Source organism: Tachyglossus aculeatus, chromosome 26 (genome assembly GCF_015852505.1).
Source record: "Tachyglossus aculeatus isolate mTacAcu1 chromosome 26, mTacAcu1.pri, whole genome shotgun sequence".
Classification (NCBI taxonomy): domain Eukaryota; kingdom Metazoa; phylum Chordata; class Mammalia; order Monotremata; family Tachyglossidae; genus Tachyglossus; species Tachyglossus aculeatus.
The window spans coordinates 5,210,728-5,238,478 of record NC_052091.1 but is presented as its reverse complement, the minus strand read 5'-3'; the positions used below and the strand labels follow the sequence as shown (position 1 = coordinate 5,238,478).

Here is a 27,751-nt window from a genome sequence, read left to right as displayed (position 1 = left end):
CAGTGTACTTATTGAGCACTTTCTGTGTGCAAAGCACTGTATTAAGCACTTGGGAGAGTACAGTACAACAAAACGGACACATTCCCTGCCCACAATGAGCTTACAGTCTGAGTTTGAGTTCTAAATGCTCTCCGAACACGGCAGTCAACTTTGGTCTGTCTCCAGATTGCTCTCCTCCCCGTCCTTCATCAAATTAGGGAACCAGCTGGCTATGTAAAGATTAATTTGAGTTTCCCAGAGAAACTTCACTTATGTAAAAGGGGAATTCTCTGTTTTAACCAAGAGTTGTTATCAATAATTTATTAACTATAATTAATGATTATACTATATACCACACACCGTGCCAAGTGTTTGGGTGGACACAAGACACATTCTGCCAAGAGTTTGGGAGGACACAAGATAATCAGATTTGACACCATCCCTAACTCCCACAGGGTTCACAGTCCAATAGGAAGGGAGAGCAGGTTCCTTATCCCCAATGTACAGATGAGGAAACTGAGGCCAATAGAAGGTAAGTGATCTGTCCAATGTCACAGAGCAAACAAATGGCAGGGCCGGGACTAGAACCCAGGTCTTCTGGCTCCTCGTTCCATGCTCTTCCCAGTAGGCACTTTTCTGTGTCTCAGTTTCCTCATCTTTAAAATGGGGATTAAATACCTGTACTCCTTTCTACTTAGACTTTGGTTAGGAGTTTCAGTTTAATGTATCCTAGTGGATAGAGTACAGGCCTGGGAGTTAGAAGGACCTGAGTTCTAATCCTACCACTTGTCTCCTGTGTAACAGGACACTTCACGTCTCTGGGCCTCAGTTAACTCATCTGTAAAGTGGGGATTAAGTCTGTGAGCTCCTCGTGGGACATGGACTGTGTCCAACCTGATTAACTTACATCTATCCCAGTGCTTAGTAAAGTGCCTGGCACAGAGTAAGCACTTAACAAATACCACTAACCCCCCCCCACCCAAAACTACAATACAACTGAATTGGTCAGCAGGTTCCCTGTCCAGAAATGTTAGTTTCAGTATATTTCCTGCAGAGTTGGCCCTCGGCCTGATTCAGCCTCACTTGAGTCTCCCCGTGGCCCCGGGATGGATCCCTGCTGCCCGTTCGGTTTGTGCTCTGCCCGTGGCAGCTCCTGTGCGACACCGGTCAGTTCTCTCGGACAGAGCTGCTCCCGGGCTGCGGCGTCATGCCCACATCTGGACCCCCATCCTACCTCCCACCCCTCCAGTAAGGAGCCACAAGGGTGTGAGAGGCTGCTTCTCTGACCTTTCAACCTTCTCCCCTCGCTCGCCCTGTGCCCTGGACTTTCTGCTGCCACCACCTCGGGCCGATTCCTGTGGTGAAATAGCCTTCATCCTAACGTGAGAGCCATCCGCTGGCTGGAGCTTTCTCTAAGAGGCCGAGCAGCACCTAGGCTGAACCAGTCAGTCAACCGTATTTCTTGAGCGCTTACTGTGTGCAGAGCCCTGTACCTAGCACTTGGGAGAGGACAATACAACAGAGTTGGTAAACACATTCCCTCCCCATAAGGTGCTTACTATCTAGAGGGGGAGACAGGCATAAATATAAATAAATTACGGATATGGAACTTCAAGGCCCTGCTGAGAGCTCACCTCCTCCAGGAGGCCTTCCCAGACTGAGCCCCTTCCTTCCTCTCCCCCTCGTCCCCCTCTCCATCCCCCCCATCTTACCTCCTTCCCTTCCTCACAGCACCTGTATATATGTATATATGTTTGTACATATTTATTACTCTATTTATTTATTTATTTTATTTGTACATATCTATTCTATTTATTTTATTTTGTTAGTATGTTTGGTTTTGTTCTCTGTCTCCCCCTTTTAGACTGTGAGCCCACTGTTGGGTAGGGACTGTCTCTATATGTTGCCAATTTGTACTTCCCAAGCGCTTAGTACAGTGCTCTGCACATAGTAAGTGCTCAATAAATACGATTGATGATATGGACAGTAAGTGTTGTGGGGCTGAGGGAGAGGGAGAAAAAGGGAGCAAATCTGAGGGTAAGGGGGAACCAGGCGTCGGCTGACTGGTCGGAGGCAGCGTGGACCAGGTCCAGCCCTGAGGTCGGCCTTTAGTGCCTAGTCAGGACTGTACTCCCTGGAAATACAGAGGACAGAAGCCTTGGGGGTTTGATTGATTCAGACTCATCTCTCTTTGAGGGGGGTCTCAGGTGATAGACCTGGCCTTGGGACCCCCGCCACACCCTCTTTCCCCTCAGTTCAGATGAGAAAGCTGGAGAGAAGTTAGGAGTTCTGTGGGTCCGCCTATTCCCTGCTCTCCTCTAATATGCCCTCTGGGAACAGTCATCTTCTAATGGTAATGATCATACTGCAGGAGAAATAACAGGAGAAGCAATGTGGCCTAGTGGGCCAAGCTGGGAGGCAGAGGATCTGGGCTCTAATCCCGGCTCTGCCACTTGTCTGCTGCGTGAATTTGGGCCAGTCATTTAGCTTCTCTGGACCTCAGTTACCTCATCTGTAAAAGGGGGATGAAGACTGTGAGCCCCCCGTGGGACAATCTGATTAACTTGTAACCAGTGCTTTGCACATAGTAAGCGCTTAATAAATGCTATTATTATTATGAAGTCACAACTTCTCTGGGCCTCTGTTCCCTCATCCATAAAATGGGGTTTAAGACTGTGAGCCCCATGTGGGCCATGGACTGTGTCCGATCTGATTTGCTTGTATCTACCTCAGTGCTTAGTACAGTGCTTGTCACAAAGTAAATATGTAACAAACACCATTTTCCAAAATAAATCGTATTTGTTGAGTGCTTACTTTGTGCAGGGCACTGTACTAAAAGCTTGGGAGTTGGTTGACACGTCCCCTGCCCTCAGTGAGCTTACAATGTTTACTATTTCCCAAACACTGTACTAAGTAGGCACTGGCACTATGCCTTTACCAAATGGAGTTCGCAGTTTAAGGAGGAAGAACGGGTATTCAATTCCCATTTTACGGATGAGGAAACAGAGTCACAGAGAAGTTAATAGACTTGTCCACAGCTACATAGCAGGGAAGTGGTGCAGCAGAGATTAGAACCCAGGTCCTCCGACTCCCAGGCCTGTTCTCTTTCCACTGGGTGACACTGCTTCTCTCTGTTTCTCTGAACAGAGCCAGCTACCACACTCATCCTCTCTGCTAAAACAACTAGTGTCACAGAGGGCAAGAAATCTGTAGAACCTTTAGCGAAGCAGTGTGGCCTACTGGATAAATCACAAGCCTGGGGGGCCAGAGGACCTGTGTTCTACTCCTAGCTTCGATGCTTACTTGAACTGCGACATAGGGCAAGTCCCTCTCCCTCTGAGTCAGGGCCCCACTGAACCAAGACATTGTGTGCCCTGTCCTGTGCCCGTGCTGTGCCCACTGCTCAGGCTGAGTCAGTAACTTGTTTTCCCCCTGTCGAGAGAGGAACTCGATAAAATGAACCCATCGAGGGAGAGGGATGGGCTTGGAAGATCAGAGGGAGGGGGAGGCCCTGAGCTGCATGCTGAGCTTCCCCCACTCCTATGGGGCCTTATCAGGTTTCATTTAATTTGATTAAGGTAAAAACAAGTTTTATCTTTTAAGAAGGATTGAACTTGGCTTTTATGGCGATGATTCCCCTGGAACGCCTCCTGTCTCCTAGGAGAGAAATCCCCCACTGTCATTGTCCCTTGTACAGTACAGAGCCCTGGGCCGCCTCTCCCCTCGCCCTGCCGGACTGGGCTGCAGCATGGAACAGGGTGATGACTGGGTCTTGGGTCTCCCGAACTTAACAGTAATAATAATAATAATAGTAATAATAATAATAATAACAACAATAATAATAACAATAATAACGATAATGATATTTGTTAAGCACTTACTAAGCGCTGTTCTAAGTGCTGGGGAAGATACAAGGTTATCAGGTTGTCCCAGGTAGGGTTCACAGTTTTTATCCCCATTTTACAGATGAAGTAATTGAGGCACAGAGAAGTTAAGTGACCTGTCCAAAGTCACACAGCTGATAAGTGGCAGACCCGGGATTAGAATCCACGACCTCTGACTCCCAAGCCTGGGCCCTTTCCACTAAACCAAGATACTTCTCACGCCCACCCGCCCAGTTCCGGTGGCCCTTGGCCTGGGGGTGGGGAAGGGGGAGGGCTGTCCGAGGATCACTGAGGTGGCAAGGGGAGTCTGGGTGGAGGCTGTGGCCCCGAGGGTGACTGCGGCCTCGGGGGCCCAATGCCGGGACCCTGGTGGGGGGCGGGGGGCTCGACAGAGCACCAGGACCGGCAGACCCCTTCCTCAGTGGGACGTGGTCGGGGGTGCGGGGCATCTCGGGCTGGGGATGAGGGACACTGAGGACCTGTCATTTTCCGCATCCTCCGGGTCCCCGCCTGCCAGGGGGATGGGGAGCGAGGTGTGTGGGGTGTGTGTGTGTGTGTGTGTGTGTGTGTGAGTGAGCTGTCATCAGCCCAGCAGCCTTTCCTGGCTAGAGGTACCCATCTGCGGCTGTGATCGGTGTGAGGTGTGAGAGGGGGCTGTGAGGTATAAGAAATGGATGTGACTATGTGTATCATCATCATCATCATCAATCGTATTTATTGAGCGCTTATTATGTGCAGAGCACTGTACTAAGCGCTTGGGAAGTACAAATTGGCAACATATAGAGACAGTCCCTACCCAACAGTGGGCTCACAGTCTAAAAGGGGGAGACAGAGAACAAAACCAAACATACTAACAAAATAAAATAAATAGAATAGATATGTACAAATAAAATAAATAAATAAATAAATAGAGTAATAAATATGTACAAACATATATACATATATACAGGTGCTGTGGGGAAGGGAAGGAGGTAAGGCGGGGGATGGAGAGGGGGGCGAGGGGGAGAGGAAGGAAGGGGCTCAGTCTGGGAAGGCCTCCTGGAGGAGGTGAGCTCTCAGCAGGGCCTTGAAGGGAGGAAGAGAGCTAGCTTGGCGGATGGGCAGAGGGAGGGCATTCCAGGCCCGGGGGATGACGTGGGCCGGGGGTCGATGGCGGGACAGGCGAGAGCGAGGTACGGTGAGGAGATTAGCGGCAGAGGAGCGGAGGGTGCGGGCTGGGCTGGAGAAGGAGAGAAAGGAGGTGAGGTAGGAGGGGGCGAGGGGATGGACAGCCTTGAAGCCCAGGGTGAGGAGTTTCTTCCTGATGCGCAGATTGATTGGTAGCCACTGGAGATTTTTGAGGAGGGGAGTAATATGCCCAGAGCGTTTCTGGACAAAGATAATCCGGGCAGCAGCATGAAGTATGGATTGAAGTGGGTGTCAAGCGGTGGGTGGTGGTGTGACACAAGCTACTCCGCTAGGTCCTGGGTCGAGCTGATTGCGCTCCGGACCTGACCCCTTCCCCCCTCCCCGCCCCCAAGAGTGGGGTGGGCCCAGGGTGACAGCCCGAACCCGGAATGTGGCAACAGATCCCGGGATTCAGCCGGACGGAGTGACCACTCGTCCGGGCTCGGCTGCACCGGAGATGGGAAAGGGCGGCTGGAGACCGGGAACGTCTGCTGGAGCCCCAGAACCATCCACCCGCATGAGGGGTGTGAAGACCCAGTCAGCAGGAGGTCCCCAGGCTGCTGTCTGAGCCACACACATGGAGCCTGACAGCTTCTTCTCTTCCCCAGGCCCTGCAGCTTGGGATGGTGGACATCTATGACAATTCGCATGGCTAGTGGATAGAGCATGGGCCTGGTGATGGGTTGTAATCCTGGCTCCGCCACTTGTCTGCTGTGTGACATTGGGCATATCACTTCACTTCTCTGGGTCTCAGTTACTTCATCTGTAAAATGTGGATTGAGACTGTGAGTCCCACCTGGGACAGGGACTGTGTCCAATACGATTGGCTTGTATCCAACCCAGCGCATTGAACAGTGCCTGACACATAGTAAGCACTTAACAAATACCATAATTATTATTATTATCATCATTATTATTACAACTTGCCTATCATCCCAGCCAAAGCCCAAACCACTGACTATCTTGTATCTACCCCAGCTCTTAGTACAGTGCCTGGCGCATAATAAGCACTTAACAAATACCATTAAAAAAAGACCAGTAATAGATACGGGGCTATTCCTTGGGACTCAGTCTAACCCCAAAGTCAGTATCTCTGCATGGGACACTTCAGGCCTGAGCCACAATCCCCCACAGAGGAAACGCCCCCACCCCTACCTGCTGACCCCTTCAACCTCAAGCCACTCTCCCCCAGCCCCGGGGACATGTCCATTACAACTCAAGTTCTAGACAGCCACAGACCCAGAGGATCCTAAACCAGAGCATTTTGGGACGCAAGTGTCCAGCCGTTCTCGCTATAACACAGAAGCTGTAGTTCTCCCAATCCCCATGTTAATGATGAGCTTTATTATATGCTTCCTATGGCTCAAAGCACTGTGCTAAGTGCTATGAAAAATAAAGATCATCAGATCAGAACCCACTCCCTGCTCCACATGTGGCTTACAAACTAAGAAGTGGAGAGTGCAGGTCTTTCCCTCATTTTGCAGATGAAGAAACAGAGAATAAGTAAATTGCACAAGATCACACAGTAAGACAGTATATGACGGTGGCTGAACTGGGATTAGAGCTCAGGATTTCTGACTCCCCTTCCCGTGCTCTTTCATAGGATATTGAAATATTCTGTTATGTCACCCAGTGTTTCAGTGAGAAGAAGACTTGGTGGGGAAGATGGTTGAAAAACAACAGGGCAGAACATGGCCTCTGTCACACCTAATGAAATTCAAGGTGCTGTGGGAGGAAAAACATTTCCTAAAGCTTGTATTATGGTCTGACACTTATGCAGACACATCCCAAGTTCTTCAGCACTGCACTGGTAAACAATTTGCAAATCTTGAAGTTCAGTTTCCAGAAAACAGTGGTGACTTTGTTGTAATCCGTTCCCTGTGCAATGCTAATAACCCACTGTCGGACCTGTTGCTGAGCGATCCTGTGATCATTCTTGAAGCCATCCAAACCAGCATTCCTGTAAAGCCTCATCTTATTATAATCAATTCATAGCTGTTTGGGTGAATACACCAGAAAGAACAGGAACACAATTGCTGACCACAAGGAACCAAAAAGGTCCCCTTTGGCAGGAGTGTCTCTATATCTGGTCAAATTGCCAAATAGCAAATCCTGGAACCACCCACAAGCTTTCCTTTGGGCTTTGGGCTTTTTTAAAAAAAACTAGGGATTGCGGATCCCCTGCAGGGAGTAGAGTTTTCTGGGCTAGGGGCTGGGGGACAGGCAGAAGAAGGCTAAGGTGCATTTGACTGCCTTCAAAGGCCTCACAATCAATCAATCAATCAATCATATTTATTGAGCGCTTACTGTGTGCAGAGCACTGTACTAAGCTCTTGGGAAGTACAAGTTGGCAACATATAGAGACAGTCCCTACCCAGCAGTGGGCTCACAGTCTAAAAGTGGGCTCACACTCAAATGGAGAAATCAAACCCACAGAGCTGCATGAAATACCGTAGAAGGATGAATGAGGTGTCTCAGAAGGATCCAGACTGATTCATTCACTCAATTATGCCAGTGACCTTAGAAAGTACCCAAGTGTTTCCCTCATGCCCTGCTCAGAGCCCCTGGTTCTGACCAGCAACCAGTCTCCCTTTCCCCTTCAAGGTCCTCCAATCTGGTTCCCATCCTGAACAGTAATAATAATGATGGTATTTGTTAAGCACTTACTATGTGCCAGGCACTCTACTAAGCGTTGGGCTGGATACAAGCAAATCATGTTGGACACAGTCCCCATCATACCTGGGGCTCACAGTCTTAATCATCATTTTACAGATGAGGTAACTGAAGCCCAGAGAAGTGAATTCACTTGCCCAAGGTCACAGAGCAGACAAGTGGCTGAGCTAGGATTAGAACACACAACCTCTGACTCTCAGGCCTGCCATGCTGCTTCTCCTGAACCCAGCAGATTCTCTCACTGACACTTTACCCTCTGGGAGCCATTTCCCAAGGATCCATGACACTTAGTCCTGCTCTCCTCTGCAGGCCTGGGTGTCTGGGCAGAGCCCTGGGAGGGAGGAGGCTGGATGAACAGCCTCCTCCAGGCACCAGGCGTGAGTGGAGAGAAAGCTCCCCAGAGGCAGGCAGCCTGGAAGAGGCTCCACAGAAATACTTGGATGAGCAGATGCCAAATCAACCAGTCAGCCACTGCGTGCCCACTCTGTGCCAGGCTGGGGTATAAGAAAGGGGAGAATTATTCTCTTCCAAGTGCTTAGTATAATGCTCTGCACAGAGTAAGCCACCCCGGCCCCCGGGGCACGGATGAGGCTGAAGGCATGAAGGAACAAGTCTGCCTTAGTGGCAAGCGGGACTGATGGTTACTGGTCGCTTGCTGGTCATCCGGAATTCGGGGGAAAAGGTTCAGGGAGACAAGTGGCTTGGAATCCTTTCCCCTCGACGCCACCAGCCTCCTCGGCCCCAGAGCGAGTCACGTCTCTCAGCAGCCCTCGCTGTCTTCTAGGGACCCTCAAGAATCCCCCCTGATCTGAGACCCTCCTCCCTCTGTCCCCTGGCCACCACCACCCCATTTCTAGACTGTGAGACCGTTGTTGGGTAGGGGTTATCTCTATTGGTTGCCAAATTGTACGTTCCAAGCGCTTAGTACAGTGCTCTGCACACAGTAAGCGCTCAATAAATACGATTGAATGAATTTCTGCACATGGAGCACCAGAGCATTAAGTGTATGACCCTACAGCGCCGCCTGCTGGACAGTAAGAATCTGCCAGGAGACTAGGAATATGAGACTTAGATTTTTTATTGAAAAATGATTATTATCAAGTGCCGTCGAGTCGTTTTCGATTCATAGCGACTCTATGGATATATTTTCTCCAGAACGTCCTATCTTCTGCCTTGACCCGTAACCTTTCTAACGATTCTTCCATTAACGTTGTTATGGTCTATGGATATATTTTCTCCAGAACGTCCTATCTTCTGCCTTGACCCGTAACCTTTCTAACGATTCTTCCATTAACGTTGTTATGGTCTCTAGCCATCTAGCTTAACAATACTACTGAACAATAGAATTTGTTAAGTAAAGTGCACGGCTCTGTACTAAGCGCTGGGGTAGATATAAGATAATTGGGTTGAACACAGTCCAAGGCCCACATGCTCACAGTCTAAGGGAGAAGATGTACTGAACTGCCATTTTACTCTGCCCTTCAAAGTCTTATTGAAGGTACATCCCCTCCAAGAGGTCTTCCCTGACTAAACCCTCTTTTCCTGTTCTTCAACTCCCTTCTGCGACACCCTGACTTGCTCCCTTTAATTCATCTCCCCTCCCTGCCCCATAGCATTTATATCGATATCTGTAATTTATTTACATTAATGTCCGTTCCTTTAATAATAATAATAATAATGGTATTTGCTAAGCGCTTACTATGTGCAAAGCATTGTTCTAAGCACTGGGGAGGTTACAAGGTGGTCAGTTTGTCCCACATGGGGCTCACAGTCTTAATCCCCATTTTACAGATGAGGTAACTGGGGCACAGGGAAGTTAAGTGACTTGCCCAAAGTCACAAAGCTGACAATTGGCAGAGCTGGGATTTGAACCCATGACCTCTGACTCCAAAGCCCGGGCTCTTTCCACTGAGCCACGCTGCTTCTAGGCTGTAAACTTGTTGTGATCAGGAAATGTGTCTGTTTATTGTTATATTATCATCTCCCAAGTGCTCAGTACAGTGCTCTGCACACGGTAAGCCCTCAATAAATATGATTGACTGATTTTACAGATGAAGAAGCAGGGGCACCGAGAAGTCAAGTAGACTTGCCCAAGGTCACACAGCAGGCAAGTAATAGAGACAGGATTCTAATCCTGGCTTTCAGGCCCATGCTTTTTCCTTTAGGACACGGGCACAGCAGCCTCTGCCCTGTGGCGCTCAGAAAGAGCCTTCTACCTTTAGCATCTCATAGCTCCTTTGGGTCTAACACAATTAATTGTATTTATTGAGTGCTTACTGTGTTTAGTGCATTATTCTAAATGCTTGGGAAAGTACACTTGGGAGTCAGAGGTCATGGGTTCTAATCCCAGCTCCGCCACAAGTCTGCTGAGTGACCTTGGGAAAGTCACTTCTCTGAGCCTCAGTTACCTCATCTGTAAAATGAGGATTAAGACTGTGAGCCCCACGTGGGATAACCTGATCACCTTGTATCCCCCGCCCAGTGCTTAGAACAGTGCTTTGCACATAGTAAACACTTAACAAATGCCATCATCATTATTATTATTACAATATAACAGAGTTGGTAGACATGCTCCATGCCCATAATGAGCTTACAGTCTAGAGTGGGAGACATTCATTCATTCATTCATTCAATCATATTTATTGAGCACTTACTGTGTACAGAGCACTGTAATAAGCTCTTGGGAAGTACAAGTTGGCAACATATAGAAACGGTCCCTACCCAACAATGGGCTCACAGTCTAGAAGGGGGAGACAGACAACAAAACAAAACATGTAGACAGGTGTCAAAACCGTCAGAATAAATATAATTATATGTATATAATATATTGATATTATAGCTATCAGACATTTATAAAAATGATTTATTGTATATAATCAATCAATCCATATTACTTATTGAGCACTTACTGTAAGCAGGTCACTGTACTGAGGGCTTTGGAGAGTATAGTAATAATAATGATGGTATTTGTTAAGCGTTTACTATGTGCCAGGCACTGTACCAAGCATTGGGGAAGATATAAGATAATTAGGCAGCACACGGTCCATGTCCCACATGGGGCTCACAGCCTTAATCCCCATAATACAGATGAAGTAACTGAGGCATAGAGAAGTGAGGTGACTTCCCCAAAGTCACAAAGCAGACAAGTAACGGAGCCGGAATTAGAACCCATGACCTTCTGACACCCAGGCCCGTGCTCTATCAGACATATTCCCTGCCCACAACGAGTTTACAGTCTAAAGGGGGAGACAGGCATTAATATCGCTCTGAGATTTCTCCTATTCCTACTTTCCTGGTGGGGCCTCATGGAGATGGGAATTGCGCAGGGCTCAGGGGGCAGTTGGTCCCTGTCCGGGCGCGTCATTCATTCATGCATTCATTCATTCAATCGTACTTATTGAGCGGTTACTGTGTGCAGAGCACTGTACTAAGCGCTTGGGAAGTCCAAGTTGGCAACACGTAGAGACGGTCCCTACCCAACAGCAGGCTCACAGTTGACAGCGTGACTCATTGGAAAGAGTGCGGGCTTGGGAGCCAGAGGTCATGGGTTCAAATTCCGCTCCCCCACATAATAATAATAATAATGACGGCATTTGTTAAGCGCTTACTATGTGCAAAGCACAGTTCTAAGCGCTGGGCGGGATATAACATGATCAGGTTGTCCCACGTGGGGCTCTCAGGCAATCCCCACTTTACAGATGAGGTAACTGCGGCTCAGAGAAGTTAAGTGACTTGCCCAAGGTCACACAGCAGACATGTGGCAGAGCCGGGATTCGAACCCATGACCTCTGCCTCCAAAGCCCGGGCTCTTTCCACTGAGCCACGCTGCTCCTCACGTCTGCTGTGTGACCTTGGGCGAGTCACTTCACTTCTCTGGGCCTCGGTTCCCTCATCTGTGAAACGGGGATTAAGACTGCGAGCCCCACATGGGACAACCTCATCTCCTTGTGTTCCCCCCAGCGCTTAGAACAGTGCTTTGCACATAGTAAGCGCTTAACAAATACCAATATTATTATTATTATTATTATTATTATTATTATTAGAAGGGGGTGTCAGTGTCTTCCAGGGCCGTCGGAGGGACAGACAGCAGACCGGAGGAGAGGGGTGCGGCCGATGGAGCCCGGTTGTTCCTCTCCGGAGGGGAACCACGTGCCCGCCTGGAGCCCAGCCCCGGGGAATTGGATCCCGGTGGTGGGAAGCAGGAAGCGGACACCCGCAGCTTCCACCCCGGGAGAGAAGGACGGTGGCCGCGCCCTACCCCGGGACGGCCCGTGGGAGCTGACCGGGCCGTGCAGGGCCGGGAGGCCGCCCGTAATCCCGGCAAGAAGGAGGAGGAGCGGGAGTCGTCGCCGGGATTGGGAATTCGGATGGAGCAGAAAAGGGAATCTCGTCCCTCGGGGGTTCGCAATCCGCCCAACAGGGGGCGCTGCTCCTGGACGGTCCTCCTGCTCAAAGGTGAGAATTCCGGGGCCTCACTGGCTGGTGGGGAGTGGGGTGAAGGGTAAGAATAATAATAGATTAATTAATTAAGTAATTAAATTTTAGACTGTGAGCCCACTGTTGGGTAGGGACTGTTTCTATATGTTGCCAATTTGTACTTCCCAAGCGCTTAGTACAGTGCTCTGCCCATAGTAAGCGCTCAATAAATACGATTGATGATAATAATAATAATAAATGGTATTTGGTAAGCACTGATTGTGTGCCGAACACTGTTGTAAGCTCCGGGTTGGATACAAGGTAATTACGTTTTCCCAAGAGGGGCTCACAGTCTTAATCCCCATTTTACGGATGAGGTAACTGAGGAACAGAGAAGTTAAGCGACTTGCCCAAGGTCACACAGCAGGCAAGTGGGGGAGCCGGGATTTGGACCCACGTTCTCTGACTCCCAAGCCCGTGCTCTTTCCTCTAAGCCACGCTGCTTCTCCGCACTGCTTGGGGAAAGGGGGTCCCCAAGCGGGACGGATGCAGCTCAGAAAGACCTGGGGGGGAGAGGTTGTGGGGGGTGAGGTGACGATGATGATGAAAATAATGACGATACTGTAAGCTGTTACTGTGTATCTAACACTGTGCTACGTGCAGGATAAGTCAGACACAGTCCCTGTCCCTTGTGGGGTTCACGGGCTAAGGCAGAGGGAAAACAGGTCTCAAACCTCCACGTTTTGCAGATGAAGAAACAGGGGCACAAAGAAGTTAAGTAGACTTGCCCAAGGTCACACAGAAGGCAAGTGGTAGAGCTAGGATTCAAACCCAGATCTCCTGGCTCTCAGGCCCATGCTCTTTACACTAGGCCACCCTGCTTCTCTCTGTCAATGCAAGGACACCAAGGCCAGGAGATACGGGACAGCTTCAATGGGGTGCTGCTCTTTCAGGTTTTTTTTTTAATGTGATTTTATGGTATTTGTTAAGTGCTTACCATATGCCAGACAATGTACTAAGCTTTGAGATAGATACAAGCGAATCAGTTTGGACACAGTCCATGTCCCACATGAGGCTCATAGTTTTAACCCCCATTTTATAAATGAAGTACCTGAGGTACAGAGAGGTGAAGTGACCTATCCAAGGTCACATAGCAGACCTGTGGCAGAACTGGAATGAGAACCCAGATCCTTCTGACACCCAGGCCCGTGCTCTATCCACCAGACCACACTGCTTTTCACAGGTTGTCAGTCCTGAGGCTGCTCCCTCAACCTGGAGATTTTCCAGTTTCCTGACTTTGGGGCAGTGAAGCCCCTCGACCCTATTCCACCTCCAAGATTGCCCCTGCCAACACTCCTCTAGACTGTAAGCTCTTTGTGGGCGGGGACTGTATCTGTTTATTGTTCAATTTACTCTTCCAAGCGCTTAGTACAATGCTGTGTACGCAGTAAACACTCAACAAATGCTACTGAATGAGTGAACAAACAGGAGAGTCTCCACTATCCCCAGGGCCACCATTTCCCAGAGGCCTCCACTGCCAGCAGGACTTTGGGCCTGATGTTTCCCTCTCTCTCCCTTTCTCTCTTTCTCGAGCTAGCCTCCTTGTTTTGCTTCTGGATCCAGGGTGCACCAGCCCACCTAACGATCATTCCCTGGCCACAGCCCGTGGCCCAGGGTCAGGACGTGACGCTGACAGTCCAGAGAGTCCTTAATCGCCCCTTCTCCTGGCACCGTGGGACAGACACATCACACCAGTCCATGATATTCAAACAACCCAGAGCCCAAAATCTAAAAAAGGGCCCAGCTTACTCAGGCCGGGAAAAGCTGAAGCCGGATGGCTCCCTCAGGATCACAAACGTGACGCTGAGTGACACGGGCAGCTACACCCTGTCATTGTCGACTTTTCCTTTTGGAAAACTGGCCAAGGCAGATATCCAAGTCTTGGGTAAGTGTGCCAAGTTCCCATGGTGCAGGGTGCCTGCCTGCCCCCAGATCTACCAAAAGCTATGCTGATTCTGCTGGGTACCACTGGGCTCCTGGGGATGGAAACTGGGCTTGTTTTGGGAGACTGAGTGCAGAGCTGGGATGGGCCAAGTCCCTTTTGCCCTCTGTTCTCCCCTCTCCCCTCTCTGGAGCTCTAACTAATAATAATAAGAATAATAAGAATAAGAATAAGAATAAGAATTGTGGTGCTTGTTAATGGCTTATTATGTGCCAAGCTCTGTTCTAAGCGCTGGGGTAGATATAAGATCATCAGGTTGGACACAGTCCCTGTCCCACAAGGAGTTCGTAGTATTAATCCCACAGCTTAATGCCTCAATTCCCTCATCTGTAAAATGGGGATTAAGATTGTGAACCCCTTGTGGGACAGGGACTGTGTCCAACCTGATGATCTTATATCTACCCCAGCACTTAGAACAGTGCCTGGCACATAGTAAGTGCTTGATGTATACCATAATCACCATTTTATGGATGAGGTAACTAAGGCAGAGAAGTTAAGTGATTTGCACAAGATCACACAGCAGACTTGCGGCAGAATCAAGATTAGAACTCAAGCCTGGGCTCTATCCACTAAACCAAGCTGCTTTTAGTGGTGTTAGGATGGGTTCAGTTCAGCTCCTTACCCCATGATCGCTGCACCCCCCCATCTGAAAGATTCAGTTGGGCCCTACCTAGGAGCCTCCCTCCCCCAGTGGCAGCCAAATAGCAGAGGTTCTCCATCCTGTATAGTAATAATAATAACCGCGGCATCTGTTAAGCACTTACTATGTGCCAAGCACTGTTCTAAGCACTAGGGTAGAAACAAGGTAACCAGGTTGGATACAGTCCCTGTTCCACATGGGGTTCATAGTCATAATTCCCATTTTACAGGTGAAGTAACTGAGGCCCAGAGAAGTGAAGTGACTTGCCCGAGGTCAATTAATCAATCAATCAATCAATTGTACTTATTGAGCGCTTACTATGTGCAGAGCACTGTACTAACCGCTTGGGAAGCACAAATTGGCAACATATAGAGACAGTCCCTACCCAACAGTGGGCTCACAGTCTAAAAGGGGGAGACAGAGAACAAAACCAAACATACTAACAAAATAAAATAAATAGAATAGATACATACAAATAAAATAAATAAATAAATAGAGTAATAAATATGTACAAACATATATACATATATACAGGTGCTGTGGGGAAGGGAAGGAGGTAAGAAGGGGGGGATGGAGAGGGGGACGAGGGGGAGAGGAAGGAAGGGGCTCAGTCTGGGAAGGCCTCTTGGAGGAGGTGAGCTCTCAGCAGGGCCTTGAAGGGAGGAAGAGAGCTAGCTTGGCGGATGGGCAGAGGGAGGGCATTCCAGGCCCGGGGGATGACGTGGGCCGGGGGTCGATGGTGGGACAGGGGAGAACGAGGTACGGTGAGGAGATTAGCGGCAGAGGAGCGGAGGGTGCGGGCTGGGCTGTATAAGGAGAGAAAGGAGGTGAGGTAGGAGGGGGCGAGGTGATGGACAGCCTTGAAGCCCAGGGTGAGGAGTTTCTGCCTGATGCGCAGATTGAGAGGTCACACAGCAGACCTGTGGCAGAGCCCGGATTAAAGCCCATGTCCTCTGACTGACAGGCTTGTGCTCTTTCCACTCGGCCACGCTGCCTCTCACAACCAGCTGTCTCACAGCCAGCCCTGGCACTGGACTGTCGACTTCTTGATTTGATACTGGGCCCTGGTGGGTGTGGAAAGAAGTTGGCCAAGGACTGACTCTTTCCAGCTGCCCCCTCTTCAGGGTGGTCTCACTCGATCCTCTGTCAACCCCTGGATAGGCGTTGGAGCTGGGTGTCGAGGAGGTGGGGAGGACTTTGGACAGAGAGTAATAATAATGATGGTATTTGTTAAATACTTGCTATGTGCCAAGCACCGTTCTAAACGCTGGGATAGATACAAGGTAATCAGGTCGCCCCGCGTAGGGCTCACAGTCTTAATCCCCATTATTCAGATGAGGTAACTGAGGCACAGAGAAGTTAAGTGACTTGCCCAAAGTCACACAGCAGACAAGTGGCAGATCTGGCCAGGAAGGGACAGGGACATCCACCCCCACCCCAAAGTCCTGCTTTCCCAGACCTGATGGGGCCAAGAATTCAAGACGGCACCAAGGAAGGGTGGACATGGGAATAGTTCCCTAGACCACCCACAGAGCCTGGGCGCTCCTTCAAATGGGGCTCAGTTCAGCCCAACTGGGCTTAGCTCAGATCTATCCCCTGCCCCCCAATCAATCAATTGTATTTATTGAGCACTTACTATGTGCAGAGCACTGTACTAAGTGATTGGGAGACTAATAATAATAATTGTGGTCCTTGTTAAGTGCTTACTATGTGCAAAGCACTGTTCTTAGTGCTGAGGTAGATACAAGGTAATCAGGCCAGATAAAGTCCATGTCTTACATGGCGCTCAGTCTTAATCCCCATTTTACAGATGAGGTAACTGAGGTAAAGAGAAGTTAAGTGACTTGCTTAATGTCACAGCAGAAACATGACAGAACTGGGATTAGAACCCACATCTTCTGTCTTCCAAGCCTGTGCTGCTTCTCAGTACAACGGTATAACAGGCTTTTCCCTGTCCACAGTGAGTTTACAGTCGAGAGGGATAAGCAGATACTAGTATAAATAAGTAAATTACAGCTATGTGTATAAGTGCTGTGTTCCTCCTGTGGATTTCCAGGATTGCCCCACTTCCCCTTGTAGCACACATTCACTGGGAACAGCAGAAAGGAGAAGTGGAGAGGGGCTGGGGAACAGGCTATGACAAACCCAGGTTCCCATTTTCGAGCCATGCCCATCTCCCCCATACCATCCCTCCTCACTCTCCAACTCAGAGCAATTTCAACAATGGTGAAAAGTGGGGGAATCTGGCTACTCTCCAAATCAGTGATATTTATGGAGTGTTTTCCGTGTGCAGAGCACTCTAATAAGCGCTTGGGAAAGTATAATATGGTACAGTTCATAGACAAGATCCCTGCCCTCGAGGAGCTAAGAGTCTGCAGAGGGAGATAGGTATTAAAATAGATTATGTATAGGGAAAGTAGTATGAGAATGTGTACATATGTGCTGTCTCCCCCTTCTAGACTGTGAGCCCACTGTTGGGTAGGGACCGTCTCTATATGTTGCCAACTTGTACTTCTCAAGCGCTTAGTACAGTGCTCTGCACACAATAAGCACTCAATAAATACGATTGAATGAATGAATGAATGAATGCTGTGGGGCTGGGTGTGGTTGATTATCAAAGCCCTTAAAGGGTTCAGGCCCAAGTGCATAAGTGACTCAGAAGGGAAGGCCAGTAGGATGGAGTAAAAGGAGGTTAGTCAGGGAAGGCTTCTTGGAGGAAATATGATTTTAGTAGGGTTTTGAAGATGGGGAGAGTGGCAGGAGGCCGGTGGTGAGAGAGACAAGATGAGAAGTGAAATGTGCGGGCTTGGTTATAAGAGAAGAATTAACAAAGTTAGGTAGGAGGGAGAGCTGATTGAGTGCCTTCATGCCAATGGGAAGGAGTTTCTGTTTAATGAGTAGGTGGATAGGCAACCACTGGAGGTTTGTGAGGCAAGGGGAGATGTGTGCAGAACTATTTTTAGAAAAAATTATCCAGATGATGTAAGGATTGGGGTGGGGAGAGACTAGAGGCGGGGAGGTTAGTGAGGAGGCTGAGGCGGGAGTCGAGGTGGGATAGGATAATTGCTTGAATCAATTAATCAACCGTGTTTATTATAACCGATTTTTATTATCATTTATTTATTTATTTATTTTTATGGTATTTCATCATTCATTCAATCATTTATTGAGCGCTTATTGTTTGCAGAGCACTGTACTAAGCGCTTGGAAAGTACAATTTGGCTAGGCACTTACCATGTGCCAAGCACTGTATTAAGCACTGGAGTAGAGGCAGCTTGGACACAGTCCCTTGTCCCACAGAGGACTCTCAATCTTAATTCCCATTTTACAGATGAGGTGACTGAGGCACAGAGAAGTCAAGTGAATTGCCCAAGGTCACACAGCTGACATATGGCATAGCTGAGATTAGAACACGGGACCTGCTGACTCTCAGACCTGTACTCTATCCACTCGGTCAGGCTGCTTCTCGTTTCCTCTGCCACTAACCTCCTCACTGTGCCTCGTTCTTGCCTGTCCCGCCGTCGACCCCGGACCACTTCCTACCTCTGGCCTGGAATGCCCTCCCTCCTCATATCTGCCAAGCTAGCTCTCTTCCCCCCTTCAAAGCCCTACTGAGAGCTCACCTCCTCCAGGAGGCCTTCCCAGACTGAGCCCCCCTTTTCCTCTGTTCCTCCTCCCCCACCCATCACCCCTACTCCCTCCCTCTGCTCTACCCGCTTCCCCACCCCACAGCACTTGTGCATATTTGTACATATTTATTATTCTATTTATTCTATTAATGATGTGTACATATCTATAATTCTATTTATCTAGTTTGATGCTATTGATGCCTGTCTACTTGTTTTGTTGTCTGTCTCCCCCTTCTAGACTGTGAGTCTGTTGCTGGGTAGGGATTGTCTCTATCTGTTGCCGAATTGTACTTCCCAAGTGCTTAGTACAGTGCTCTGTATACAGTAAGTGCTCAATAAATTTGATTGAATGAATGAATAGAACTGACAGGGTTTGGTGACAGACTGAACATGTGGGTTGAATGAGAGAGATGAGTCGAGGGAACAGCCAAGGTTACAGGTTCGTGAGCTATAAGTGACCACCAGACACTCATTCATTCATTCAATCGTGTTTACTGAGTGCTTACCGTGTGGAAAGCACTGTACTAAGTGCTTGGGAGAGTGCAATTCAACAACAGACACATTCCCTGCCCACAACGAGCTTACACTCTGTCTGTTCCTGAGCACGAGACCCCGGCTGTGGTATAGAGAAGCAGAGTGGTTTAGTGGAAAGAGCACGGGTTTGGGAGTCAGAGGACATGGGTTCTAATCCTGGCTCCACCCCTTGTCTGCTTTGTGGCCTTGGGCAAGCCACTTAACTTTTCTGTGCCTCGGTTACCTCATCTGTAAAATGGGGATTAAGACTGTGAGCCCCACGTGGGACAACCTGATTACCTTGTATCTACCCCAGCACTTAGAACAGTGCTTGGCACATAGTAAGTGCTTAACAAATACCATCATTATCATTATTATAGGCTCTCTGATCCCAGATGGAGGTTCCCCATCTCCTTGATGACACTGGAGGTGTCGCCCCCTTCCCCCCACCACGCTCTCCCTTTGTGACTGGCTGAGGAGTCCCTGCTCCCCGTGGGCCCCGTTCCCTGCCTGGCCTGCCTCTTCACTCTGGGGTGGAAGACTCCATCCTTGGAGCTGTGGGAGAGTCTGGGAGCAGTCCCAGAATCCCACCTCCCACGCCGGATCCTGGGCTTAGGTCTGGCCTCCCCTGGGCAGCTTCTGAGTGGGTGGTGGGGGTCAGAGAGCCCTTGAGGGGTGGCGAGATCAGAGGCTGGACCCAAGGGGTGACTGGCGAGGCCTCGTCTATTAAAGCCCTCAATCCCCGCACAGCACAGGTGTCCCGGCCCAGTCTCACTGCCTCCAGCACCGACACCGTGGAGCTCCGGGACTCGGTGATCTTTTGGTGCCTCCCCGGGGACCCAAGAGAAAGCGTGGTTTGGTTTGTGGACAACAAGGCCCTGACGACCAGCGACAGGCTGGAGTTGTCCCCCAGCAACAGGACGCTCACCCTGTACAACATCACCCGTGGGGACATCGGCACCTACCAGTGTGAAGCCCGGAATCCGGTCAGCGCCCAGAGGAGTGACCCCCTGACGCTGACCGTCAGCTGTGAGTCACACCTGGCCCCTCTCCCTGTCCGTTGGGCCTTATCCCTGGGCATTTCTGGGGAACCTGAATGGACTTCAGGCAGCACCCACTTCCCCTCCGCTGGGGGCCCGACTCCCTCCACACTGAGTGACCCCGTGTTGGGTTTCTCTCACCAGCCCCAGTGCCAGCAATTCTCGTGCCACTGGTCACTGTCTCACCATTACCTGGTGTCCTGACAATCCAGCGGACCTCAGAAGCAAACCCTGGAGAGAGAGAGAAAGAGAGAGAGAGAGAGAGAGAGAGAGAGAGAGAGAGAGAGAGAGAACCCCCTTCCTCGTGGAAAAAGTGCGGGCCTAGGAGTCCTCTGACTCTGAATTATAATCCCAGCCTTTCCACATGTCTGCTCTATGACCTTGGACAAGTCACTTCACTTCACTTCTCTGGGCCTCAGTTACCTCATCCATAAAATGGGGATTGAGACTGTGAATCCCCCATGGGACAAGGACTGTGTCCAACCCGATTTGCTTGTATCCACCTCAGCGCTTAGTAAAGTGCCTGGCACATAGTAAGCGCTTAACAAATACCACGATTATTATTATTATTATTAACTGTCTCGCCCCTCCTTGAATCTGGGCGGGGTTGGGACGTCTACACTGTGCCTGTCTCCCTGGAGGGGCTGGGTCTCTGAGTGCCCCTTCTAGAGCCCAGCAGAAAGCATCCCCCTCATACGTCCTGCTTTCTGCGTGGTTTCTCCCGGCGCCAGGATGGGGGGTACCCGGTTTCCGAGGAGGGGTACAGCCAGGTTGCACCAGCAGTACAGAAGTAGGGCCTCAGGCCTCTTCTCGGGTCTCTCCCTGGGACAGCTCTCTCTCCGACTCACAAACCATTCGGAGCGGCCAAAAGCAGCAGTCTCGGCTTCGCCCTGGCCGGGGGTGCGCTGACCGCGGTGCTGGGGTATTTCCTGGTCACCAGGAAGGGCCGAAGGTAAAGACGCCCTCCTCTGCCAACTATCTCCTCTTGCTGTGGACTTTGGGAGTCTAGAGGGGGAAGCCGGGCTGCCTGGGTCCCACCTTCTCTGGCTCCCTGGTTGGGGGGCTGAGGGTTGGGAGGTCAGGAAGGGGTGGGGACGGGGCGGCGTAGGATGAGTCGGGTTTTGTGTGTCAGGAAGTCGGGGGAGCCCGTGGGAGAGCCTGGCCCGGGAGGAGGCAGCCCCCCAGCGCCCAACCCCAGTGAGTAAAACCGCTGACGGACCCTTACCCCAGCTCCTTCGTTTTCAGGGAATAGAATCCCCAGAAAGGGGCCCCACCCCAAATGCCACTCTCTTCCCCACCCTCTTGGCTGTGCCCTGCATGATCTCACCCCCTCGCTGTGCCCGACCCCTCGGCCCTCTGTGGGGGTCCCTCTCCTCTCCTCCACCCTGCCCCCCGCTTCCCACCTTCCTCCACCCCCGATCCTCTCATCACTCCCTGCCCCTGGCAGTAGAACTGAGCCACCTCCTGCCTGGTTCTCTCCCTCCAGAGAGGATCGACGTTGCCTATGTAAACGTCCTGAAGCCCACTGGATCTGCCCCATGGTCACAGGTAGGATTTCGGTGATACTCAGCCTTTCCCACTAACCCCTCCACCCCCCGGGGTCCCTGGCTGTCCCTGGCAATCCTCTCCCTCTGGGCCTGAGAGTCTCCTCCAAATCCCCATCTTGGGGGTAAAGAGTTTGTAGGATCTGACCCCTGGGGCTCAAGGAGATTCCTAGGGGACCACCTGGGGATAACGAGGTACCGCACACGAGGCGGGGGACGGGGGGGGGGGGGGGGCGGGCGTTGCGGTATCAGAGGGACGCGGAGGTAGGAAGAGGATGGCAGAACAAGAATGAAGGAATCGAGGTGGGGTCCCGGGTCACCCTGGCCATGGACCCCCAGGGACCAGTACAGAGACATTCATTCATTCATTCATTCAATCGTATTTATTGAGCGCTTACTGTGTGCAGAGCACTGTACTAAGCGCTTGGGAAGTACAAGTTGGCAGCATATAGAGACGGTCCCTACCCAACAGCGGGCTCAGTCTAGAAGTCGCCCTTTCTCTACCTGCACAGATCGCCCTGGAGATACCCCCGGAGTCTGACCCCAACTATCAGGTACATTCTAGGGTCAAAGGCCAACAAGGGTTCAGGATAACCTGTTCCTCTTCTCCACTTCTGCCCCTCAACGTCTTCCGGGGATGACCTCGAGTATCTCAGGAGGGATGGGATGGGGGGAGGGGCATAGTGGGGAAGGGATGTAATAGGGGAGAGGTGATATGGGGGAGAGGGAATATGATGGAGAGAGGAATGGAATGTGGGGAATAACTGGATGTGGGGAGGGATGGGATTGGGTAAGGGATGGGATTGAGGGTGGGATGGGAAGCAGAGATGCTTGGAATCTGAGATTCCCCACTTTTCCATCTTGGGCTTGGGCCAGGGCCTCAGAGCACCTTAACTTCGTTCTCTTCTCCTGTTCGGAACCCAGAAACCCTCACTGTGACTTTCTGACCCCCAGACCCTGATCTCCAGAGAAATGAACATCTACGACCAGATCCGTCCACCTGCCTAATAGAAGAGGCTCTGCCTGGTCCACATTGGCCCAGGGTCCACCCCCAGGGCCCCCATAAGGTCTGGTGTCCCGGGGAGGGGACTTCTTCCAAGGCCTCAGGCAGCACCCCCAGATTGTTGTAGCCTCAGAACAGAATGGGAAGTCTACAAGCTGTTCCAGCCAAAGGCGAAGCTTGTCCTGTCTGACTCAATGCTCTGCGTTCCCTTCTGGAATAATCTTGTGTTAAAAAGAGCCTAGCCCCTTCACTGTGGTCCCCTCCATCTCCCTGCTCCTGATAGGTGTGTTCCTCCACAAATGGTAAACTCCTTGAGGGCATGGATTATGTCTACGAATTCTATTGTACCCTCCCATATACTCAATCCAATGCTCTGTACACTGTTGGCACTCAATAAATACCAGTGATTAATCGTGTGTTCATTCATTCGATTATATTTATTGAGTGCTTACTGTGTGCAAAGCACTGTACTATACTCTTGGGAGAGTACAATTCAACAACAAACAGATGCATTCCCTGTCCACAACGAGCTCACAGTTTATGTGGGTCCCTGGGCTCTCTCATTGTTGCAGCAGGAAACTGTGCCTGTGGCTTCTGCCATGCTGTCCTATGGAGTTCTTGGTTGCTTGGATCCAATTAAAACTCTCAAACTAGAACTCGAGATCACACAATCGACTCTTCCAAACCCTCTTTATGTAGCTGTCTTTCTGCTCCTCCCAAGTAAATTTGCTTGGGGCCTGGGGCAGTGAGACCAGGGTGGGCAAATGGGCCAGTGGGCAGCTGGCCAATAGGGTCAGAGTGTCCAGAGGCACGGAGACAGGGGACTGTATGTCCAGAGCACACCTGCTTGTCTGCTGTATGTGGAAGACTCTGCTTTCTAAATCACACAATTCTCACTTCTCTCTCCATACCCTCCCCAGACCATAGGTTCAGTCAATGTGTCGCCAAATCCTGTAGGTTCTACCTTCACAACATCAGCATGAATCCGTTCCTTCCTCTCCATCCAAACTGCTAACATGCTGCTCCAAGCACTAATATCCTGCCTTGAATATTGTAAAAACCATGGGTTCTAATCCAGCTCATCCACTTGTTTGCTGTATGACCTTAGGCAAGTCACTTCCCCTCTCTGGGCCTCAGTTATCTCATCTGGAAAATGGGGGTTAAGACTGTGAGCCCTATATGGGACAGGGACCGGGTTCAACCTGATTATCTTGTATCTGCCCCAGCGCTTAGAACAGTACCAGGCACATAGTAAGCTGAACAAATACCATTACAAAAAGCTTCGAATGGTCAGGAAACGTGCCTACCAATTCTTTGCACTGAACTCACCCAAGGGCTTAATACTCTTCTTCTTCAAATTCCTTCAAGTCATTTCCAATCAATAATGACTCCGTGGATACACTCTCTTCAGAACATCCCATCTTTTGTCATAAAGTTGTTCTGGGATGTGTAACCATAGGGTTTTCTTAGTAAAGATACGGAAGTGGTTTACTATTTCCTTCTTCTGCGCAGTAAAAGACTCGAGTCTCTGTCTTTGTCTTTAATCAACGTTTGATCACTTGATAATCCACCTTTGATTCTTTCCCATGCCAGTGCGGCCCATCATAGGTCAATCGACTGTGATGCTTTGGCTTCACCTTTCCATTATGGGTGGTCCTATATGGCATAGCTCTAAGCTCCATCAGCATCCGCAAACTCTCCTGCCTCAGTTAGGCATTGATTCATAGGAGTACAGTAAGCACTTAAGACCTACCACTTAATAAATACCAACCTCTTCACTGACTTCCCTGCCTCCTGTCTCTCCCCAGTCCAGTCCATATTTCACACTGCTGCCCAGATCATTTTTCTAAAAAAGCTACTCACTGAACTTCGCTTTTTTCTCTAATAATAATAATAATAATGATGGTATTTGTTAAGCGCTTAATATGTGCAAAGCACTGTTCTAAGCACTGGGGAGGTTACAAGGCGATCAGGCTGTCCCACTGGGGGCTCACAGTTTTAATCCTCATTTTATAGATGAGGTAACTGAGGCACAGAGAAGTTAAGTGACTTGCCCAAAGTCACACAGGTGACAGTTGGTGGAGTGGGGATTTGAACCCATAACCTCTGACTCTAAAGCCTGTGCTCTTTTCCACTGAGCCACGCTGCTTCTCCACTTCTCTGTCTTGCCACTGACACCTCGCTCTCATCCTCCCTCTGGTCTGGAACTCTTTCCCTCTTCATATATGACAGACAACCATTCTCCCCACCTTCAAAGCCCTCTTAAAATCATATCTCCTCCAAGAGGCTTTCCCTCATTCAACTGCCCCCTCCATACCATTTCTACTACTCCCTCTCCCTTCTGCATCGCTTATTCACTTAGATCTGAACCCTTTAAGCTCTTGACATTCACCCTCACCCTACATGCACATCTGTAATTTATTTAATGTCTGTCTCCCGCTTTAGACTTTAAGTTCCTTTTGTGTGGGTAACTTGCCTACCAACTCTGTGGTATTGTACTCTTCCAAGTGCTTAGTACAGTGCTCTGTACTTGGTAAGCTCTTAATAAGTACCATTGATTGATTTGGAACCCCTAAATTGTCCTGATCCACCCTGTCCTCCAGATAGCCCGCCTTATACACGACACCCCATTTTTGAACTACCCCCCCACCTTGTGGCGGGCGTTGGAATGGCCAGAAGGGGGCACTGCTGCCTTCCACCTTTTCCAGCAGTATTTCTCAAGGAGATCGCCTGCCTCCTCTCAAAAGTCACTCCCTCCACCTGCGCATCCGACCCCATTTTTTCCCACTTAAACAAAATCTCGGCCCCTCTCTTACTCCCTCTCTAATAGCCAACTTCAACTGTTTGCTCTCCATTGGCTTCTTCCCCATTGCTTTCAAACATGCTCGTTTCTCTCCTATCCTAAAAAAACCCCTCCCTTGATCCTACTGCCCCCTCCAGTTATCAACCCACTTCTCTCCTACCATTCCTCTCCAAACTCCTTGAGGGAGTTGTCTACACCCGCTGTCTCAAATTCCTCTACTCCAATTCTCCTCTTGACCCCCTCCAACCTAGCTTCCGTCCCTTTCACTCCACAAAAACCGCCCTCTCAAAGGCGCCCTCTCAAAGAAGATCATCAATGATCTTCTTGCCAAATCCAGTGGCCTCTACTTCATTCTAATCCTCCTTAACCTCTCAGCTGCCTTCGACACTGTGGATCACCCTCTTCTTCTGGAAACGTTATCCAACCTTGGCTTCACTGACTCTGTCCTCTCCTGGTTCTCCTCTTATCTCTCTGGTTGTTCATTCTCCGTTTCCTTCACGGGCTCCTCCTCTGCCTCCCACCCCCTAACTGCGGGGCTCCCTCAAGGTTCATTTCTGGGTTCCCTTCTATTCTCCATCTACACCCACTCCCTTGGAGAATTCGTTAACTCCCATGGCTTCAACTACTACCTCTATGTGGATGATACCCAAATCTACAACTCCAGTGCTAATCTCTCTCCCTCTCTGCAGTCTCACATTTCCTCCTCCTTTCAGGACATCTCAACTTCAATGTCTTCCCAACACCTCAAGCTTAAAATGTCCAAAACTGAACTCCTTATCTTCCCACCCAATCCCTGTTTTCCCCTTGATTTTCTCATCACTGTAGATGGCACCACCACCCTCCCTGTCTCACAAGCCTGTAACCTTGGCATTATCCTTGACTCCTCTCTCTCATTCAACCCATATATTCAATCCGTCACCAGATCCTGTCTGTCCCACTTTCACAACATCGTTAAAACCCGCTCTTTCCTCTCTATCCAAACTGCTGCCACTTTAATTCAATCTCTCATCGTATCACACCCAAGTATCTGCATCAGCTTCCTTGCTCACCTCCCAACCTGTGGCCTCTCTCCTCTCCAGTCCATGCTTCACTCTGCTGCTCGGATCATCTTTCCATAGAAACGACCAGGATATGTCACCCCCCACCTCAAAAAACTCCACCCGTTGCCCATCCACCTCTGCATCAAACAAAAACTCCTCACCACTGACTTTAAAGCAGTCCACCACCTTGCCTCCTCCTACCTCACCTCGCTACTCTCCTCCTACAACCCAGACCACACACTTCATTCCTCTAATATCAACTTTCTCACTGTGCCTCGGTCTCACCTGATTCACCACCGACCCCTGGTCCCCATCCTGCCTCTGGCCTGGAATGCCCTCCCTCCTCAGATCCAACTCTCCCCCTCTTCAAAGCCTTATTGGAGGTACATCTCCTCCAAGAGGCTTTCCCAGACTAGGCCTCCTCTTTCCTCTTTTTCCACTCCCTTCTGGGTCACCCTGACTTGATCCCTTCATTCTTCCCCCTCCCAGCCCCACAACACTTATGTCCATATCTGTAATTTATTTATTTGTATTGATGTCTGTCTCCCCCCTCCAGACTGTAAGCTCGTTGTGGGCAGGGAATTCATTTATTCAGTCAGTCATATTTATTGAGCGCTTACTGTGTGCAGAGCACTGTACTTAGCGCTTGGGAAGTGCAAGTCGGCAACATATAGAGACGGTCCCTGCCCAACAACAGGCTCACAGTCTAGAAGGGGGAGACAGACAACAAAACAAAACATGTAGACAGGTGTCAAAATCGTCAGAATAAATAGAATTACAGCTATATGCACTTCATTAACAAAATAAATAGAATAGTAAATATGTACAAGTAAAATAGTGTAACAAATCTGTACAAATATATACAAGTGCTGTGGGGAGGGGAAGGAGGTAGGACGGGGGGGGATGGGGAGGAGGAGAGGAAAGGGGGGCTCAGTCTGGGAAAGCCTCCTGGAGGATGTTTCTATTTATTGTTGCATTGCACTTTCCCAAGCGCTTAGTACAGTGTTCTGCGCAGAGTAAGCGCTCAATAAATGCGAATGAATGAATGAATGAATGAGTGAATACTCCTTCAGGCCCGGAGGGAAACTCCCCACTCGGGGACTGATGCGTAAAAGCTCCGCCCTCCACCAAGAAATCCAAACCCGTGACGGCCCTGGGATTTCTCTGGTTCTTACTGCTCTAGAGGAACTACGGACGGGCTACCGTTCCGGGCTGGGGTCTTCCCCGAAGCCTCGAGGCGGGTTTGGCAGCGGCCAAGCCTGAGAGCTCGGGGGTCGGGGAAGTGGGTGGGGGGATAGATCAGTGTCTGGGGGTCCCGGAGGATGACCACGGGAGGAAACCCAGGCTCCCCGACTCGGCCAGGACTTGACACCCCTTCCCCGCCTCGTTAGGGCTCCAGGACTTCGATAGGTGGCAAG

The 27,751-nt window shown here is 49.9% G+C and overlaps 1 protein-coding gene across 1 annotated transcript; it reads left to right on the top strand.

Moving 5' to 3' along the window:
• Positions 1–11,929: 11,929 nt before the first annotated feature.
• On the top strand, positions 11,930–22,860 carry LOC119946110 (carcinoembryonic antigen-related cell adhesion molecule 2-like). Its single transcript, XM_038767519.1, has 8 exons — positions 11,930–12,158; positions 13,717–14,064; positions 19,654–19,932; positions 20,775–20,895; positions 21,076–21,140; positions 21,430–21,491; positions 22,000–22,041; positions 22,442–22,860. The coding sequence occupies exons 1-8, from the start codon at positions 12,071–12,073 to the stop codon at positions 22,493–22,495; spliced, it is 1,059 nt and encodes a 352-aa protein (XP_038623447.1). The 5' UTR covers positions 11,930–12,070; the 3' UTR covers positions 22,496–22,860.
• The last annotated feature ends 4,891 nt before the right edge of the window (positions 22,861–27,751 follow it).